We start from the raw sequence: 18,056 nt of genomic DNA, 5'->3' as shown, positions 1-18,056 counted from the left end.
TTCCTTGTTAACTTCCATTTTCTTGGGTTTAACAACTGCTTCTCTGCTCTTTTCACCCAGAAGAGCCCTAACAAAAATGTCTTTCGGGCAGACCTAGGATACTTTAAGTCTTTGAGGGGCCATACCTACCTCGCCCAGGTCTCTTCCTCCCACTATTAACACTGAGGCAGGTATAAGGTGGGGGTGGGTGACAGCCCCTAATGACCTCAAAATGGATACAAGATAGTCCCTTCCCTTCTCTTTCTTGAGAATAGTTGTTCCAACAACCCTGATATGTTTCCGGGGAATCACTCGCCATCACCTTGTGTGGCCAGACCACGTTTGAGGGCTGGCCAGCGAGTCACTGTGAGGAGGCTCCCAGAGAAAGGAGCCCCGTATAAGGGGGAACCCATCACCCTCGGCACCCCACTCCTGGCTCCCTTGACTCGCAGGAGGCACATGTTCCTGCCCTATCAGCCCCACCCTGTACCTTGGTCAGCCAGCCCTTCACGGTGGGCTTGGTGCCACCCCGAGACAGAGCTGGAGGCCCGGTGGCCTGCACCTTCAGCAGGCTCTGGAGTACTCGGATCCACTCCTCCAGCAGGCTGGGTGAATCAGCCATCAGGTAGTAGGTTTTCTTCTCAGAGATGAGCTGTAGAGGGTGAGATGTGGGGGTGGGGCAGCACACTGGGAGAATGGAGTAACCAGGACCTGGCTCCAAGGTGGCACCTGTCCCTGAACCCAAGGGGCCGGCCTTCTGCCTGCTCTAGTGCTCCCTCCTTTTTTTTCCTCCTCATCTTTTCCTCCCTGTCTCTCTTTCCTTCACTCCATCTCTCATATTCTGTCTCATCTTCCTTTCTTGTACTCACAAGTTAGGATCACATCCAAATGTTGATCTGAAGTCTTTCATTCATGCTCATTTGGCCCCATCTTTGTCTCACTCACAGCCATATCCAAACCCAGCACCTCTTCTGTCTAAAATACTAGCAGCCAGGAGCGTGCTCACCTGAAACGTCTGTGAACCCTCCCCTCGAACAATTTGGCAGCAGGAGTTCAGATCCACTTGGCCTTGAGGTTTCCGGATGACATCACTCTGTAAAGAAAGTATTGGGGAGGAGAGCCACTGAATGTGGAGCCTTTCCAGAGCACCTCATTTACCCTCAGATCTTCCTCCAGGTCATAAGCAAAGGGAAACATGATGCCCAGCATTCCGGCTGTGTTATGATGGGTAACTTATTCTAGATTCTGGTTATAGCTAAATGGAACCTTAATCAGGAACATGGGTCCTTCTGAGAACCTCCCTATTTCATTCTGAAACTCACGGCCAGGCTTAGGTCCTCAAGTGTGGCTCAAAGCCTCAGGGGCCCAGTGAGGTTGCCTCTCCCCACCTGCCAGACCTTTGCCCTCTGGCCTTGGGCCACATTCCCCCTCCTTCATCCCATCTGACATAGTCCAGGGTGTGACGTGGAGACCTTCTGACTGCAGTGCTGGGCGGGGAGACTCTCACCGGGGACTTGTAGTACATAATCTGTCCCTGTCTCAGGACAAACCAGCGCCTCTTCCACGTCTTCACCCGGCTCCCCATTTTCAGCAGGTAGCCCGACTTCTCCAGTGACTCCTGAGGGGTGGAAGGGTATAGATGAAGAAAGGGGAAATCACTCAGGGCTCCTAGACATCACACAGGTCCAAGTGGTCCAGCTGCCTCACTACTCTGTCATCAATTAAACACCAAATTATTGAGTACCTACTCAGTGTATTTTCAGAGTACCATGCCCTGCTACGGTTCAGAGAGGACTAAATAAAACATGGGTGGTCCTGCCAAGGAAGGGCTCCCATGCTAGCTGGGGAAGACCTCACTATGAGAAGGTAGCAGAGCAGGGGCTGCTAGAGGGAGAGCCTGGCCAGGGAGAGCCTCAGGAGAGAGCCGGCCCTGAGCTGGCCTTGTTAGGATAGTTCAGCCTCTCCCTCAAAGACTGAGAGGAGGAAGAAGACCATTCCAGGCAGCACAGAGCAGGGAGAGGGCAAGGCAGGTCTGGGCAACCATGGACACATCAGCCAGGCAGGACTGGAGGGTCATGGAGCCAGGGAGATGATGGGGCAGCAGAGAGGTGTGGGGCGAGGGATGCGGAATTACATCTGGATTGGATGCTAGCCCTGGCGGGTAGTGGCACAGCTTGGAGCCTCAGGCTTCTCATCTATAAGATGGGCTAATGACCCCGAGAGGATTGTGAGGACAAATGAGACAATGCCTGGAAACTGAGCACAGTGCCTGGTGCCCTCTAAGAGTTCAATAAATGTTAGCTTGCGTTAGTATTCCAGGTGATAAAACAAAGTCATATATGGAAAACTCTTCATGGGGCCCGGTGGGCCACAGTAGGCTCTCAGTAACTGGCCGTTGCTGGTATTCCAGGAGCTCTCTGGGCTCCCTCCTTCCTTCCTCGTGGGGTCTGTGTGTCTGACTCCATAACTGTACACCCCCCCAGCCCACACCCCCTGCCCCCATCCCCCAGCTCTAGGGACCCCTCACTTCAGGCAGCTACTGCCTGTGTCTTGTGCTGAGGGCCCCAGCAGCCTCTGCTGACATTCTGCTTCTGCCCCGCCCCCGCCCGTTTCCCGGCTCACCCCGCCCAGGCCCAGCCCATCGGTGGAGTAGGATGAGGTGCGCTGCAGTTTGTGCTCAGGCTCTGAGTAGTCACTGTCCAGCGAGCAGGCGTCCGGGGGGATGGCGTAGTCACCCTCTGAGCTCAGTGAGGACATGGAGACGCCTTGCCGAGGGAGGAGGAGTCAAGGCCCCGGGCCCACACCTCCCCGACTCACGCAGCCCAGGAGCTGCTGAGCCTTGACAACCCACCTGGGACCTGGTCTCTGGGGCTGGGGGTGGAGCTGCTGGGGGATCATGAGCTCAGATCAAGCGGGGATCCCCATGTTCAAGTGCCCATGGGAAGAGGTGAGGGGCTCCTTGCTGCTGCACCCTGCCCCTGCTCCCCTTCTCTGTACCTCTCTTGATGGCCCGGGGGCTGCCTAGTCCGCTGGTCTTCCTGGACTCAGAGGAGGGGACCGAGATTCGGAAACTCGCCTGAGAGCTGCAGTCATCATCAGACCCAGAGGACTCGTCCATAAAGGGCATGTTGCTGATCTGCGTGGCTCTCTGCAAGACAGGCCCCTCCCTCACTGCAGCTCAGGCTGCAAAACAGTCCTCTCCCACCCTACAGCTTGCACTCCCGCTCCAAGCGCCCATGGTGTGGCCAACCCCCAGCCGGGACTCTGAACAGACAACTGTCCAGTGTAAGGTCCCTCCTGGCCTCACTCCTGTGTCGTGACCTCCATGCTTCTCAGGCCTCCCTTCCCACACACCATCTTCTGTGGTCCCCAAAGCAGCTGCCCATCACGACTGAACGCCTGCCCACTGTGACCCTCACTCCTTGCCACTAGGGGGCCAGAAAGCTACACCACAGACCAAGTGTGCCATGCGAGCTTTAAAAATGTGTGGGGACGTCGCAACAATCAATGATTGCCTCTCCATTGGCAAACATTTAAAGTGACTGAGTATCTCAGTGTTGGTGAGAGTATGGGGAGAAGATGGGGAAAAAAACTCTAGTGTGTAAGGCATTTTTAGAAGGTAATTTGGCAGTACCTGTCAAAAATTAAAACATGTATATAATTTGCCCAGAAATCCCACCTCTAGAACTCTGTCCTACAGACACATGTAGATATAAGTTCACAAAGATATATGTGCACAGTGATGTTCATGGCAACATTCATTTTAGAGAAAAACAGGGACACAGCCTAAATTATTATTGGAGGAAAACTTTAGGTATTAATAGTTATGGTGCTTCGATACCAAGGGTACTGGACGCCTATAGAAGGAGGAGGTAGGGGCCAGGTGTGGTGGCTCATGCCTGTAATCCCAGCACTTTGGGAGGCAGAGCAGGCGGATCACAAGGTCAAGAGATCAAGACCATCCTGGCCAACATGATGAAACCCCGTCTCTACTAAAAATACAAAAATTAGCTTGGCGTGGTGGCATGCGCCTGTAGCTCCAGCTATTCAGGAAGCTGAGGCAGGAGAATCGCTTGAACCCGGGAGGCGGAAGTTGCAGTGAGCCAAGGTTGCACCACTGCACTCCAGCCTGGCGACAGAGCCAGACTCCGTCTCGGAAAAAAAAAAAGGAGGAGGTAGGGAAGGATGACCTGACACGTGGTTATTCACGTGGTTAGGTGAACAAGCAAGGCATAGAATGACATGTATATGAGCACCTTTTGTGTGCACACAGGAGACAGTGAGAGTGTGCTGCATATCTATAACTGCATCAGAAGGCCTTACTGAATAGACACTAAACATTCATGATAGCTTCCTCTGGGCTTAGGAATGAGGGAAAAGCCATGTGAGAGAAAATTTCACTTTTGGTTTTTTATTCTTCTGTAAAAAATTTTATCAAGTATTACTATCATTCAAAAACCAATAACAGAGACAAACATGGGTATGAAAACATTGCAATTCTATCTGATTTTTGTTTTTAAAATGTAGTGACGTTACGGGAATATAAGTTGGAATACACCTCAGTAATTCTAGAAGGAGCCCCACTGCCCTCTGGGACCTGAGGAATGGGGCAGACATGAGAAAAGAAGGGGAGGAGCTGTAAAGCAGGCATAGGCTTAACCTTCTTACCTTGTCCACGTTCATACTGATTCAAATTTTTGTAAATGTGGAATTTTTATAATAACAACCTAATAAACAATAAAACAAAATGACACTTGCTGGGCTGAGCTCCCCGGGCAGGGCTACCATGTGCAGAAGCCTGGCCCTAGAGCCCCGCCCCAGTCATTGGATGATGAGGCCAGGGGCCTTTCCTGATCAGACACCCCCTCTTTGTGCAGCAGTTTCTTACCCCCTTCAGTGCTGTGTAGACAGGCACAGTGACATTCTTGTAGACCAGGCCAGAGAAAGACCCAGGGGAAGCAAGGGCAGGAGGGCTTGAAGCTGAGCAGGGAAGAGAGGAATGAGATTACTCAAGGGCATAACCCAGGAAGGGGTGTGGGGGAAGCAGAGAACTGGGCAGACGGCATTCCCTCCAGGAGCAGGCCGGTGACAGATCTCAAGAGGGGGGCCAGAGCCCTGTTCATCTTCTCCCCTTGACTCCCTTTGGGGACCATGATCTCCATGTGGTAAAGGATCCCTCACAAAAGAATCCAAAAGCCTTACCTTTAACCATTTTCTCCTCCATGAGGCTTGCACAGTGTTCCACTGTTGCAGATGTGAGTTACAAATCATACGGCTATGGGACCACCCCACAGCCCTCGTTGTGGAGATTTGGTGGCTGGCTGGAGAGGAGCCAGTGAGTGGGGTTCATGTAAATCAGGATACTTGGGGCTCCTCCCACCCACGGCCCTGGCACTGCAGAAGGGAAGCCTGTGCAGGTGGGAGGCTGGGCTGGAGGCCCCTCTCTCAGATCCCTTCCAGCTCTGTGACACGCTACTTCCCTGTGATGGCCTGAACCTGTACGACTTCCCTTTCCCTCCTAGGTGGGCCTTGCTGTGATTTCACCTGAACTTCACCTGCTGCGGAGGGGAACAGGGTAGGCCAGCCAAGCCTGGCCCTGGGTGTTGCTTGGAGTCTTCTCCTCCCCGCTTGCCCACCCTGCCCACCTTGGGTGTTTGGTGCCTCCAAGCCTCACTTGGAACTCACCGCAGCACGCAGTATTACTTCTGGGAGACACATCTGAGAGCCGCATGCCCCATGTGGCCACAGCGTAGATCCGGCTCTCCTGAAACAAGAGGTCTCAGGAAACTCAGGGCCCGGCATGATGCCCACCCCACCCCCTCCAGGCATGTGCAGGAAAAAGCATGGCTTTGGGGGTGGGCAGACCTGCGGGGGGCAGTGACTGGCTAACAAATCTTGGGCAAGTTACTTCATTTCTGAGACTCATTTTCCTCTGCTCTAAATGGAGGTAATAATACTTACCTTTCAGGCTGCTGTGAGAATCAATGAAATACTTAACGTAAGCTTTTAACACCCGGAATATAATAAGTGCCCAACAGTTCCCTCTCTTTCCTCCACCCTTCACCTTTGGGGCAAAGGAGGTTCAAGAGAAGATGGGTCAGTAACCTGTTGCTCTGAATCCTGCCCATTTTAGAGACCCTTGGGTCTCAAGATCTCACCCCCAGAAGTTGGGGATATTGATAATGAGGAAGCCACTGGGGCCACACGACAAGGGCTCTTTTGTAAGCCAGTTGTTTGGAACTTAGGGCACATTTTTAAAAAATTCTCTATTGTTTCTTTTTTTAAAAAAAATTTTGTTTGTTTTTTAAGTTCCAGGGTACGTATGCAAGATGTGCAGGTTTTTATATAGGAAAACGTGTGTCATGGTGGTCTACTGCACCTAACAACCCATCACCTAGGTATTAATCCCAGCATGCTTTAGCTCTTTTCCCTAATACTCCCCCGCCGCCACCATCCCCTGACAGGCCCCACTAAGTATTGTTCCCCTCCCTGTGTCCATGTGTTCTCATTGTCCAGCTCCCACTTGTAAGTGAGAACATGCAGTGTTTGGTTTTCTGTTCCTACGTTAGTTTGCTGAAGATAATGGCTTCCTCCATTCATGTCCCTGCAAAGGACATGACCTCATTCCTGTTTATGGCTGCACAGTATTCCATGGTGTATATGTACCACATTTTCTTTATCCAGTCTACCATTGATGGGCATTGGGTTGATTCCATGTCTTTGCTATTGTGAGTAGTGCTGTGATGAACATATGTGGGAACTTAGGGCACATTTTTTCCCCTGCAGGAATAATGTCATATCATGGCTAGGCTTCAGGGCCAATCTACAAAGCCTATTTAGCCCAACAGGACTCCAGCACCCCCATGCAGAAGACACTGGGAGAATGTCCATCCTGAGGGGGCCCCTGGGTCTGAAGTAGGCCACAGGCCAAAGGTGCTTTTCCTAATGGCCCTGATTGCTCATAAACAACCCAAATGGTTCCCTGCACCTTCTAGATCTGTTTGCTCCACTGAGCCTAAAGGAAAACAAATCACCAAGGCTGATGAGGGAAGGTTGGCCAGCCTTTAGAGGAACGCCCTGCTGGCTCAGGGAGGCAGCTAGATGTGCTGTCACCTGGTGGGGTCAGATGGGCTAGGAGATGGCACTGGAAGGGAGGTGGGTGCCTATCGGGGTGTCATCCCAGAGGGGAGCAGCAGCCCTGGGACAACTGGGAGGAGAGAGGGCAGTGCTGATGAGTGCTGCCATGAGACGCTGAGATCACTGGAGGGTGGCAGGAGACAGAGGGGCGGTGAGGAAGGAGGCCAAGGAGGGCCCTGCAGCAGGGCAGGGAGTTTCTGTGCTCATGTAGGGCAAATACACCAGGGCCAAGTAAAATTCGGCATAAAAAGGATTATTTCTGCCCAGAGTGGTCATGGAATTTAACCAAGGACAGGCCTCTAACTTTGCAGAGGAAATGAAACTGAAGTTTGAAGGATTTAGGTAAAACAAAACCTAGGACTATTTGACAAAATGTTATCTAATACCTAACTCACAAGGTTGTTTTAAGGATTAACTGAAAAAAGGGCTTTCCAAACTCTAAGATACATAAGTATTTCTCACACCGTCAGACTGAGAAATGTTCTCTGATATTTCATTCCCCCCCGCCCCCCCAGATGGTTACTGCCCCATTGGTCCTGCCTGGGAGAGAGAGAGGCTGGGCTGTTTGGCCACTGTGATTTCTTAAGCTCTCCCTGGAACAGGAGTGATCATGCCTCAGGGGCCTGGGAAGGAGATAGCATTGTGTCTTGTTTTCCCCAGGAGCAAGTTACAAAGGGGATTGCAAACAGGATGAGATCTCCTTACATTCTTTCCGCTGATTCTTGGGTCCTTGGGGCCTAGCTGGGGGCAGGGAGGTTCTGTGGGAAGACCTGACGCTGCCCCTTAATACCTTAATCCCCTTAATACCTTCATCACCAGAGTTCAGCTGAGGTTCCTGGGGAGAATGTCATCTGATATACTTTCTACACAGAATAAGAGGAGACAATAACTCGTCTCCCCATTCCTCCTCTCCTCCTCCACCCTCTCTCTTGCACACATACACTTAACCTGTTCAGATAGAGAAGACCCACTCTTTTTTTTTTTTTTTTTTTTCAAGACAGGGTCTGGCTCTGTCACCCAGGCTGGAGTACAGTGGCAAGATCTTGACTCATGGCAACCTTCACCTCCCTGGGCTCAAACTTAACTTCCACTTAAGCCTCCTGAGTAGCTGGGACTACCAGCATGTGCCACCATGCTCAGCTAATTTTTGTATCTTTTTTGGCAGAGATGGAGTTTCGCTGTGTTGCCCAGGTTGGTCTTGAACTTCTGGGCTCAAGCAATCTACCTGCTTTTGCCTCCCAAAGTGCTGGGATTACAGGTGTGAGCCACTGTACCCGGCCCAAGACCCACGCTTAAGCTATCACAGTGAATGGCTGTATTTTGGCAAAATGGCAAAGTGAGCAACGCTTCTCTCTGGTAGCAGCTGCACATTCCTTGCCTGACTACTCCCCGCTCCCAACCTCTGCATTTGGACTCTAGAGCAAGAAGAGAGAGGGCAGCCCAGGGTACCGGTGCTTTTCCATCCCCTAGTCTTCCTGATGTGCCCCACTCTTGGCTCAACTGGGTCTCCAGTCTTACAGGTGTCCTTGAAACAACCAGAAGCTGGTCAACAGTCACTGCCAAGGATATAGCCCAAAAGTCTAGGGCTGTGCGCCTCCCAAACCAGCATTTCTTTGTTTTGTTTTGTTTTTGAGATCGTCTCCTCTGTCGCCCAGGCTGGAGTGCAGTGGCGCAATCTCAGCTTATTGTAACCTCCGCTTCCTGGGTTCAAGCGATTCTCCTGCCTCAGGCTCCCAAGTAGCCAGGACTATAGGCATGCACCACCATGCCCAAATAATTTTTACATTTTTAGTAGAGACGGGGTTTCGCCATGTTGGCCAGGCTGGTCTCGAACTCCTGACCTCAAGTGATCTGCCTCCCTCAGCCTCCCAAAGTGCTGGGATTACAGGCATGAGCTACTGAGCCCAGATTCAAATCAGCATTTCAAAAGGAGGCCCTGGGAGGTACTCCTGGAAATACAGGTCTCCCGAGCAGTGGTGTGGGGTGAGTCCACCCCCATGCCACCCCCTCTCCCAAGTGACCTCATTCCTCCTGCTGCCAGGAGCCAACACTTAGCTGTCCCCCATGGTACTGCTACACACCCCAGCAGCATCTATGGAGGGGATGTCTGCCCATGAATCAAAGACTGACATTAGCTCTGGCAATGTCCCTTAAGAGGAAGTACAGCTGGAATGTGAGAGCTGGGCTTCAAAGCAGCTGGAGCTACATTTAAAGCCTGGCTCTCAGACCAGGTAAGGTGGCTCTCATGGCTGACAAAGGAGGATCACTTGAGGCCAGGAGTTTGAGACCAGCCTGGGCAACACAGGGATACTCCATTCCTACAAAAAATTTAAAAAATTAGCCAGGTGTGGTGGTGTGCACCTGTAGTCCCTGCTACTCAGGAGGCTGGGGTGGAAAGATCCCTTGAGTCCAGGAGTATAAGGCTGCAGTGGGCTGTGATTGTGCCACTGCACTCCAGCCTGAGTGACAGAGCAAGACACCATCTCTCAAGTAAATAAATAAATAAATAAAGCCTGGCTCCCTCACTAACTACTATATGACCTTGGGCAAGTACCTAAGTCTGTGGGGAACAGTGGTTTCCTGGCCTGTAAAAGGGATAAACCACATCTTACTCCTTGCAAGGGAAGGAGCCCTTCCCACAGGCTCCGTGTGAAGCCCTTAATACCCACGTGCCGTTTTCACTAGTGACCTGTGAAATGTCATTTTTATAGCCTGTCTCATTTTTATTTTAACTTTTTATCATGGAAAATGTCAGACACAGGGCCAAACACAGTGGCTCACACCCGTAATCCCAGCACTTTGGGAGGCCAAGGTGACAGGACCACCTGAGCCTAGCAGTTCGAGACCAGCCAGGGCAACAACATAGTGAGAGCCCATCTCCACCAAAAATTAAAAAATAGCTGGGCATGGTGGTGCATGCCTGTAGTCCCAGCTACTCGGGAGGCTGAGGTGGGAGAATTGCTTGAGCCCGGGAAGTTGAGGCTGTAGTGAGGCGTGATTGCACCATTGCACTCCAGCCTGGGCAAGATTGAGCAAGACTGTCTCAAAAAAAAAAGGAAAAGAAAAAAAAAATGTCAGCCTGGCAAACGTGGTGAAACCCTGTCTCTACTAAAAATACAAAAATTAGCCAGGCATGGTGGTGCATGTCTGTAATCCCAGCTACTTGGGAGGCTGAGGCAGGAGAACTGCTTGAACCCAGGAGCAGAGGTTGTAGTGAGCCAAGATCGTGCCATTGCACTCCAGCCTGGGCAATAAGAGTGAAACTCTGTCTCAGAAAAAAAAAAAAAGAAAAAGAAAAAAGAAACAAAGAAAGAAAAATAGCCAAAACTTACCTACCACCTACTGTGAAGTACTACTGTAAGTACTTTCATAACAACCCTATAAAGTAGGTACTATTATCCCCATTTTATAGATAGGGAAGCTGAGGCACACAGGTTCAGTAACATGCCCAAGGTCACGTAGTTAACAGTTCAACCCCAGTGGTTTGCTTCTGGGGCCTATGCTCTTGACCATCATACCAGACCACCTGAAAGACTCACAAAGATTAAATGAGAAAAGGCATGCAGGGCACCCAGCTCAACGTATGGTGCACAGTGAGCACCCAGGAAATGACAGCCAACCGCCATTCACATCATTCTGAATTCTAGTTCTGACCCTCACTGGTTGTGTGGTCTGCACCGGCTCCATGGTACCTGCCTGCCAGGGCCACCATGAGGATGCCAGCAGCCTCCTCTCCTGCTCAGTGCATGGCTGTGCTCAGCCAGCAGTGTTCTTGTCATTAGCTCTGCTCCTCCGCCCAGCCCAGAGGTTGCCTCTTACCCAGGATGAAAACTGGTGCAGCGGGGGTGTAGGTGGCTTGTTACCCAGCTCCACTTCCTCCAGCTCAGCTCCAAGGGCCTTCGGGCTCTCTCTTTCCTCATTCTTCCCTGCTGGGGGTAGCTCCTCCATCTCCATCTTCTCTGGTTCCTCCCGGTATCTAGCTCGGGACTCCAGCTCAGGAAGGCCAGAGGGGTGGAGGGCTGAGAAGGCCCCAGTCTCAATGCTCACCACATGGTCAAAGTGCCCACGGCCTACCTGGGGCTGGCTGTGGTGCCTTTTGGTCAACTGGATGCTGTCTCGCGGGGTGCCAGGAGCCCACACCTTTGGTAGGGTCAGACTGCTGCCAGGACCACCTTCCCTGGCAGAGGTCCTTGTCCCAGGGAGCATCCCTCTCTGAGCAGTAACCAGACCCTCACCCCAGGAAGCTGAACCACATCTGAAGGTAAGAAGCTTCATGCGTGGCTGGTGGGGAGGGCTCTCTCTTCCCAGATGAGGTTGAAGGGGCTTGGCCTCTACCGTTTCCCCAGAATGGACCGTGCTGGAACTAGAATCCTCCAAGGGGCTTGCTGCTTCAGAAACAGAGTCCTTGCTCTGCAGGGCACCTGGGGAAGGTGCAAGCACAGCTGCCTTCAGACCCTGGGCCTGGGAGCCACTGTCCTGGCCCATAGGCTGGATTCCCGGCTCTGAAGGGACAGAATCCTGCTCTGCAGCTCCGTGGGGGGGCACCAGCAGCTTCCGTGAAGGAGCTATCTGAATAGCTGTGGTTGGGGTAAAAACAGTCACATTGAGAGCTCCCGTAGCTCAGCCCCATACCCACCACACACACCTACTGCACACCTGCACACCCTGGCCTGCCTACCTTCTAGCGCATCTTGAAGGGATCCCACCTGCTCCACCAGGCGCTGATTATGGCTTTTCAGATGCTGATTCTCCATCTCAAGCTGAGCAAAAAGAAAAATGAAGATTTAGTACACCTGGCCTACAGGTTTAGACGTATTTTTTCTTTTTTTTCTTTTTTTCTGAGACAGGGTCTTGCTCTGTTGGCCAGACTGAAGTGCAGTGGAGCAATCTTGGCTCACTGCAGCCTTGACCTCCCAGGCCCAACTGATCCTCCCACCTCAGCCTCCTGAGTAGCTGGGACCATAGACGCAGACCACCAGGCCCAGTTAATTTTGTTTATTTTTTTGTAGAGACAAGCTCTCGCTATGTTGCCCAGGCTGGTCTCAAACTCCTGGACTCAAACGATCTGCCCACCTCAGCCTCCCAAAGTGCTGGGATTACAGGCATGTGCCACTGCGCCTGGCTGCTGCATTTTCTTTTCTTTTCTGAAACAAGGTCTGGCTCTATCACCCAGGCTGGAGTGCAGTGGTGCAATCTTGGCTCACTGCAACCTCTGCCTCCAGGGCTCAAACCATCCTCCCACCTTAGCCTCCCACCTCAGCCTCCTGAGTAGCTGGGACTACAGGTACACGCCACTATGCCCGGCTAATTTTTGTATTTTTTGTAGAGACAGGGTTTGCCATGTTGGCCAGGTTGGTCTCAAGCTCCTAGTGTCGAGCAATCCACCCGCCTAGGCCTCCCGAAGTGCTGCTGGGACTACAGGTGTGAGCCACTGCCCCCAGCCTGCATTTTCTTTTAAATTAAGTCCAACACAATTTTATTGAGTATCTTTTAGCAAGGGTTGGGACTGTGAGAATATGCAGGTAAGCCAGGCATCAGTTCTGTCCCCAAGAACTTGCAGTCTAGCAGGTGACCTGAGATGTACATCCAAAGAAGGGTATAGGAGGCCAAATGAGCTGGTACCCTCCTGCAGGTATGAACCACTTGTGTGAGGAGGACAGAGGAAAAGATGTATGTTTGTCAGCCAGGTGCAGTGGCTCACACCTGTAATCCTAGCACTTTGGGAGGCTGAGGCGGGCGGATCACCTGAGGTCAGGAGTTCAAGACCAGCCTGGCCAACATAACGAAACCCCGTCTCTACCAAAAGTACAAAAATTAGCCAGGTGTGGTGGTGCTTGCCTGTAATCCCAGCTACTCAGGAGGCTGAGGCAGGAGAATTGCTTGAACCCAGGAGGCAGAGGTTGCAGTGAGCCGATATTGTGCCATTGCACTCCAGCCTGGGAAACAAGAGCGAGACTCCATCTCAAAAAAAAAAAAAAAAAAGATATATGTTCATCCTTTTCCAAACTGCAATTCCCACTCCTTTTATTTAGAAGGAGGTTGTTTTCTGTCTGTTGGCGATAGCACTGTAGCTTCAAGTCCTGAGTTTCCTAAATAAAGGTACAGCACGTGATAAACTACAAAAATGGATAGATAGAGAGGGAAGGTGGAATAGAGGTTACCAGGGGATGGGGGAAGAGAGAATGGGAAGTTAGTGTTTAGCGGGTACAGAGTTTCTGTTTGGAAAAATTTTAGACATAGATAGCAGTGATGGCTGCACAACACTGTGAATGTACTTAATGCCACTGAATGGTACACTTAAATGGTACATTTTTTGTATATTTTACCACACACACACACACAAATAGTTAAAAAGAATGAAGAGGATAAAAGAGAAAGTAGCAGGGCACGGTGGTTCACTCATGTAATCCAAGCACTTTGGGAGGCCCAGGTGGGTGAATCACCTGAGGTCAGGAGTTTGAGACCAGCCTGGCCAACATGCTGAAACCTGTCTCTACTAAAAATACAAAAATTAGCTGGGCATGGTGGTGCGTGCCTGTAACCCCAGCTACTCAGCGAGGCTGAGGCACGACAATCGCTTGAACCCAGGAGGCAGAGGTTGCGGTAAGCCGAGATTGTGCCACTACACCCCAGCCTGGGCGAGAGAGCGAGACTCTGTCTCCAATAAATAAATAAATAAATAAATAAATAAATAAAATATAAGAGAAAGCGGAGAGAGTGGACACTGGCCTGTGTGGGCTTCCTAGAAAGAAACTGAGAGGGCTTTTCAGAAGTGAGACACATTCCTTCTCGCAAACTTAAATCCAGCACCAAGCTAGTCAGGAGCTCCAGGGAGACCCAACCAAGACAAAAGGAAAGGGGAAGTGAACCATGGTGTCTTGGCATGGAGGCTGAATGCAAAATAAGTGCTGGACAGAACGAAGGTCAGCCGAGGCACCCCAGACAGAAGGGGGCAGGAAACTCCGGGGGGTCAGGGCAGGCCCAGCCATGCCTCCGGCAGGCCTCCAAGATGAGTTTCCAACCCACCTCTGCCAACTTGAGCGTCACCCATTCCTTGATCTTTGCAGCTTTTTCTTGAACAGTTTTTGCCTCCTCTGCCCTCATCTGCTTCTGCAAGAAAGAGAGGGCCTTCCGTTAATCCCAACAGTCACCAGGAGAGTGACTGACTGGAGGTGGGAAACCCCAAGAAAGGTCAGGTGTGCGTGCCACTGACCTCGCAAAGCCAGTGAGCAAAAATCGTTTGTTGCAATATTATTTGATAAGGTAACACAAAATTTAAAAACTCAAAACTGGAAATAGTCCAAGTGTTCACCACGAAGGGGTTGACTGAATAAACACGGCACATCCCTGACATGGAAGGAGAACACTGTGCCTCCATACGCAAGCAACATTAATAGTGAGGAGTGGAAATCAAGGACTGGGGAGGGAGAGAGAGGTGACTTGTCATTTTATACTCCTCTGGCCGTTTTTTTATTTTTAACTATAAGCATGTGTTACCTTTATAGTTAAAAAACAAACAAACAAAAAAGACAAAATTGCAGATAACTGAGATATTTCCATCAAAGTAGTCAAAAGAGGAGATGATTGAAAAGGTTTGCATCTAAAGAGGAGCAGCCTGGCTGGGCGTGGTGACTCATGCCTATAATCCCAGCATCAGACAATGTCAGACTCTCAGTATTTCAGAGCTGGAAGGACCTTAAAGGTCATCTAGTTTAAGGTGTGGCAAAGAATGGCCTTCAGGCCACATCCAGTCCTCCACCTGCTTGCCCCCACCTGGACCTGTTTTTGTAAAGAAAGTTGCATTGTAATACAGCCATGCTCATTCATTTACGTATTATCTGTGGCTGCTTCCATGTTACAACAGCAGCTTTGACCAGTTGCAACAGAGACCTGTGGCCCACAAAACGTAAAATAGTTACTACCTGGACTTTACAGAAAAAGTCGGCCAACCCTGACCTGGTTTGATATTGTCTTTGTGCTTCTGTCGCAACTAAGGCTATGGCAAGAAATGACTTGCCTCTGTCCATTCATGGCACAGCTGGGACTAAAACCAGGTCTCTTGACTCACAAAACAGTGCCCTTTCTTTTATGAGCTTGACCTACTGATTCCAATTGTAAAATGACCTTTTTTCTGACCTAAGGAGCTTTAGCAAGAGTCATTTTGTCCACCAACCCCCAGGATGCTGCCACTTCTAACTATGAGCTACTCAGAAGAGAAGGTATGTCTAAAATCAATGGAAGAATTGATCAGAGATTCCATGTGTCAAAATTTTATTTTTCCATCAGTTTTTAGGAACACATGGTACCCCACAGCATACAAAGGCACCTCCATTAAGGGCCTATTGGGTGAATGCTGATGGGTAAACATGAATCTGCCCATGATGGTTGGAAGGCACCACCAGGATCGGCTTCTCCTACATGGAGAAGGCATGTGTAGGAAATTAAAAGTCATCTGTCCAGACTGCGGGGTGTTTAGTTGGAAATGATGGCACTCTGGCACGAGGGGAAAGCTGGGTAGGTAAGGCCAGTGGCAGAGGAAACGGACAGAACTGGGATGGAGTTGGTGAGATTGTGAAGGGGAGAAGGCAGGACACAGGAACTGGCAGGGAGATGTTCCAGAAGTCCTCTCAGGAGCAAAGGTGCCGAGTGGAGCTGAGGCCAGTGGCAGAGGAAATGGACAGAACTGGGACGGAGTTGGTGAGATTGTGAAGGGGAGAAGGCAGGACACAGGAACTGGCAGGGAGATGTTCCAGAAGTCCTCTCAGGAGCAAAGGTGCCGAGTGGAGCTGAAATGCCGGGCAGTGGCCTCTCCTGGGCTCCCATGTGCTCAGGAGGGAAGACCCCGGTTTTCTGAGGAGGCAACAACTTTGGTCTCTGTCTCTTCAGCTTCATTGAGAAACTTTGGGCAACCAGCTGGCCACGACTGACCATCCAGCTCTGTGCAGCTCTGATCATACTACAGCCAAGTATCAAGTATCTCATCTTGGCAGGGCACGACAAGGCCAGAATGGAGAAAGAAAAGCTCTCCTTACCAAGTACTGACCACGTACCTGACACTAGGCACAGGTCACATAGGTTGCCTCTCCCAGCAGCTCTATAAGGTGTTTCCACCCTTTTTTTTATAAATGTGTAAAATAAGAATCAGTGACTTAAACACTTTGCCCACTGTCAGAGGCAGCAGGTGCTAGACGTGGGCTTCACACCCAGATCAGTCTGCCTCCAAGCTCCTTTTTCTACTCTATCCCCTGCCTGGCTTCTAATGAGCAGATGTGGGAGGAACAGGCCTTCCTATAATTAAATTTTCACATAAAAGAATAGGCTCAAGAGGGAGCGAGTTCCCCAGCACTCGAGGGCTTGAGCGGAGCAGCTCAGGAAGCTGGGGGCCAGTGGTACAGATGTCGAAGAGGGCATGGTGCTCCCTTGCGCATGAGCCCTTACCTGCTTCTCCAGCTGAGCCTCCAGCTGGCTGATGAGCTCATCTTTGCCCTTTATGGCTTTCAGCAATTCTTGGTATTTCCGGTGCAGGCTCCCCTCAGAGTCTACATTCTTCAGATTGGATAGTTTTACCTTCTCTTCCATGACACCCACCTGAAAAGTACAATGATCTCATAGTGTCTCCCATCACTCACACGGGGTGTGCAGTGGCCAGTAACATGGGATGGGACACCCTCTGATGCCCCAGGCTGTGACTCCCAGGCACAGCCCTTACCCAGGGCAGTCTGAGCCAATTAATTCAATTATCATTCATAAAGTTCCAATCTGAGCAAAAGAAGGACTGACAAAGCCCTTACCCAGGGCAGTCTGAGCCAATTAATTCAATTATCGTTTATAAAGCTCCAATCTGAGCAAAAGAAGGACTGACAAAGAAGAAACTCATTTTGGCTACTCTAGGTCATAGTTAGTAATGGAGAGATAGGTAAGAGGGGGGCAGAGGAGACGATAAGTGGAAAAAGCAGCTGGGTCTTGTGCCATTGACCTCTGTGGATCCCAGGAGGAATGAGTTGGGCAGGACAAACAGCCTAGGAGAACAACTGTCTCAACCCCACCATGGTAGAGATACGTACTGTTCACTGGACAGCCATGTGCTGACCCATATTTCTCAACCCTTCTGCAGCTAGATGGAGCCATGTCATTGATCCAACCAATAGGGTCCAAGTGGAAATAGTGCATCATTTCTGAACTCAAGTATGTATGTATGTATATATTTATTTATTTAAAATTTTTTTAAAACAGACAAGATCTTGCTATATTGCCCAGGCTAGATTCAAACTCCTGATGTCAAGGGATCCTCTAGCCTCAGCCTCCCAAGTAGCTGGGACCATAGGTGCACACTGCCACACCTGGCTGGGCTTAAGTATTTAAAAGCTGGTGCAGGGTGGGCGTGGTGGCTCACACCTGTAATCCCAGCACTTTGGGAGGTTGAGGCAGGAGGATTGCTTAAACCCCAGGAGTTCGAGACCAGCCTGGGCAAATAGTGAGACCCTGTCCCTATTAGAAAAATAAAATCAATCAATAAATAAATAAGGCCAAGTGCGGTGGCTCACACCTGTAATCCCAGCACTTTGGGAGGCTGAGGTGGGTGGATAGCTTGAGCCCAGCAGTTTGAGACCAGCCTGGGCAACATAGCAAGACCCCATCTCTAATAAAAAATACATCCAGCTTTCTTTCCTTGCCGTGGCAACCAAGAAGGCTGTGCATTCCAAGTGGTCCAGCTATAAGATAGGCAAGCCTCCTTTAACCTGGATTCCTGAGTGACTGTGGAAGCGGAATCACTGGCTAACCCTCAATAGACAGGTTCCATGAGTGAGAACTAAATGTGATAAACCACTGAGACTTCAGACTTAATTTGTTACCATAGCATAGTCTAGCCTATTTGGACTACTATACCCACTTGCTACAGTGATCTTTACCCAGAGACTCTACTCCCACAGAAAGCTCCA

General features: G+C 50.5%; 1 protein-coding gene across 6 annotated transcripts in view; it reads right to left on the bottom strand.

The window, feature by feature from the left end:
- Nucleotides 1-18,056, bottom strand: part of PLEKHH1 (pleckstrin homology, MyTH4 and FERM domain containing H1) — a 55,618-nt gene that overhangs the window by 14,681 nt on the left and 22,881 nt on the right. For 5 of the 6 annotated variants that reach the window (XM_063651705.1, XM_063651707.1, XM_054448268.2 and 2 more), the window contains exons 4-14: nucleotides 16,555-16,704; nucleotides 14,143-14,226; nucleotides 11,795-11,876; nucleotides 10,936-11,693; nucleotides 5,665-5,743; nucleotides 4,868-4,959; nucleotides 2,977-3,127; nucleotides 2,602-2,744; nucleotides 1,487-1,597; nucleotides 986-1,072; nucleotides 470-631 (exon numbers count right to left, since the gene is read on the bottom strand). In XM_063651705.1, the coding sequence (XP_063507775.1) occupies nucleotides 470-631; nucleotides 986-1,072; nucleotides 1,487-1,597; nucleotides 2,602-2,744; nucleotides 2,977-3,127; nucleotides 4,868-4,959; nucleotides 5,665-5,743; nucleotides 10,936-11,693; nucleotides 11,795-11,876; nucleotides 14,143-14,226; nucleotides 16,555-16,704 (1,899 nt within the window). The remainder of the gene's footprint in view (nucleotides 1-469; nucleotides 632-985; nucleotides 1,073-1,486; nucleotides 1,598-2,601; nucleotides 2,745-2,976; nucleotides 3,128-4,867; nucleotides 4,960-5,664; nucleotides 5,744-10,935; nucleotides 11,694-11,794; nucleotides 11,877-14,142; nucleotides 14,227-16,554; nucleotides 16,705-18,056) is intronic. The other variant, XM_063651708.1, reaches the window with a different exon arrangement.

Source organism: Pongo pygmaeus, chromosome 15, assembly GCF_028885625.2.
Source record: "Pongo pygmaeus isolate AG05252 chromosome 15, NHGRI_mPonPyg2-v2.0_pri, whole genome shotgun sequence".
In the NCBI taxonomy this organism is placed as follows: domain Eukaryota; kingdom Metazoa; phylum Chordata; class Mammalia; order Primates; family Hominidae; genus Pongo; species Pongo pygmaeus.
This window is presented reverse-complemented; position numbering and strand designations above follow the sequence as displayed.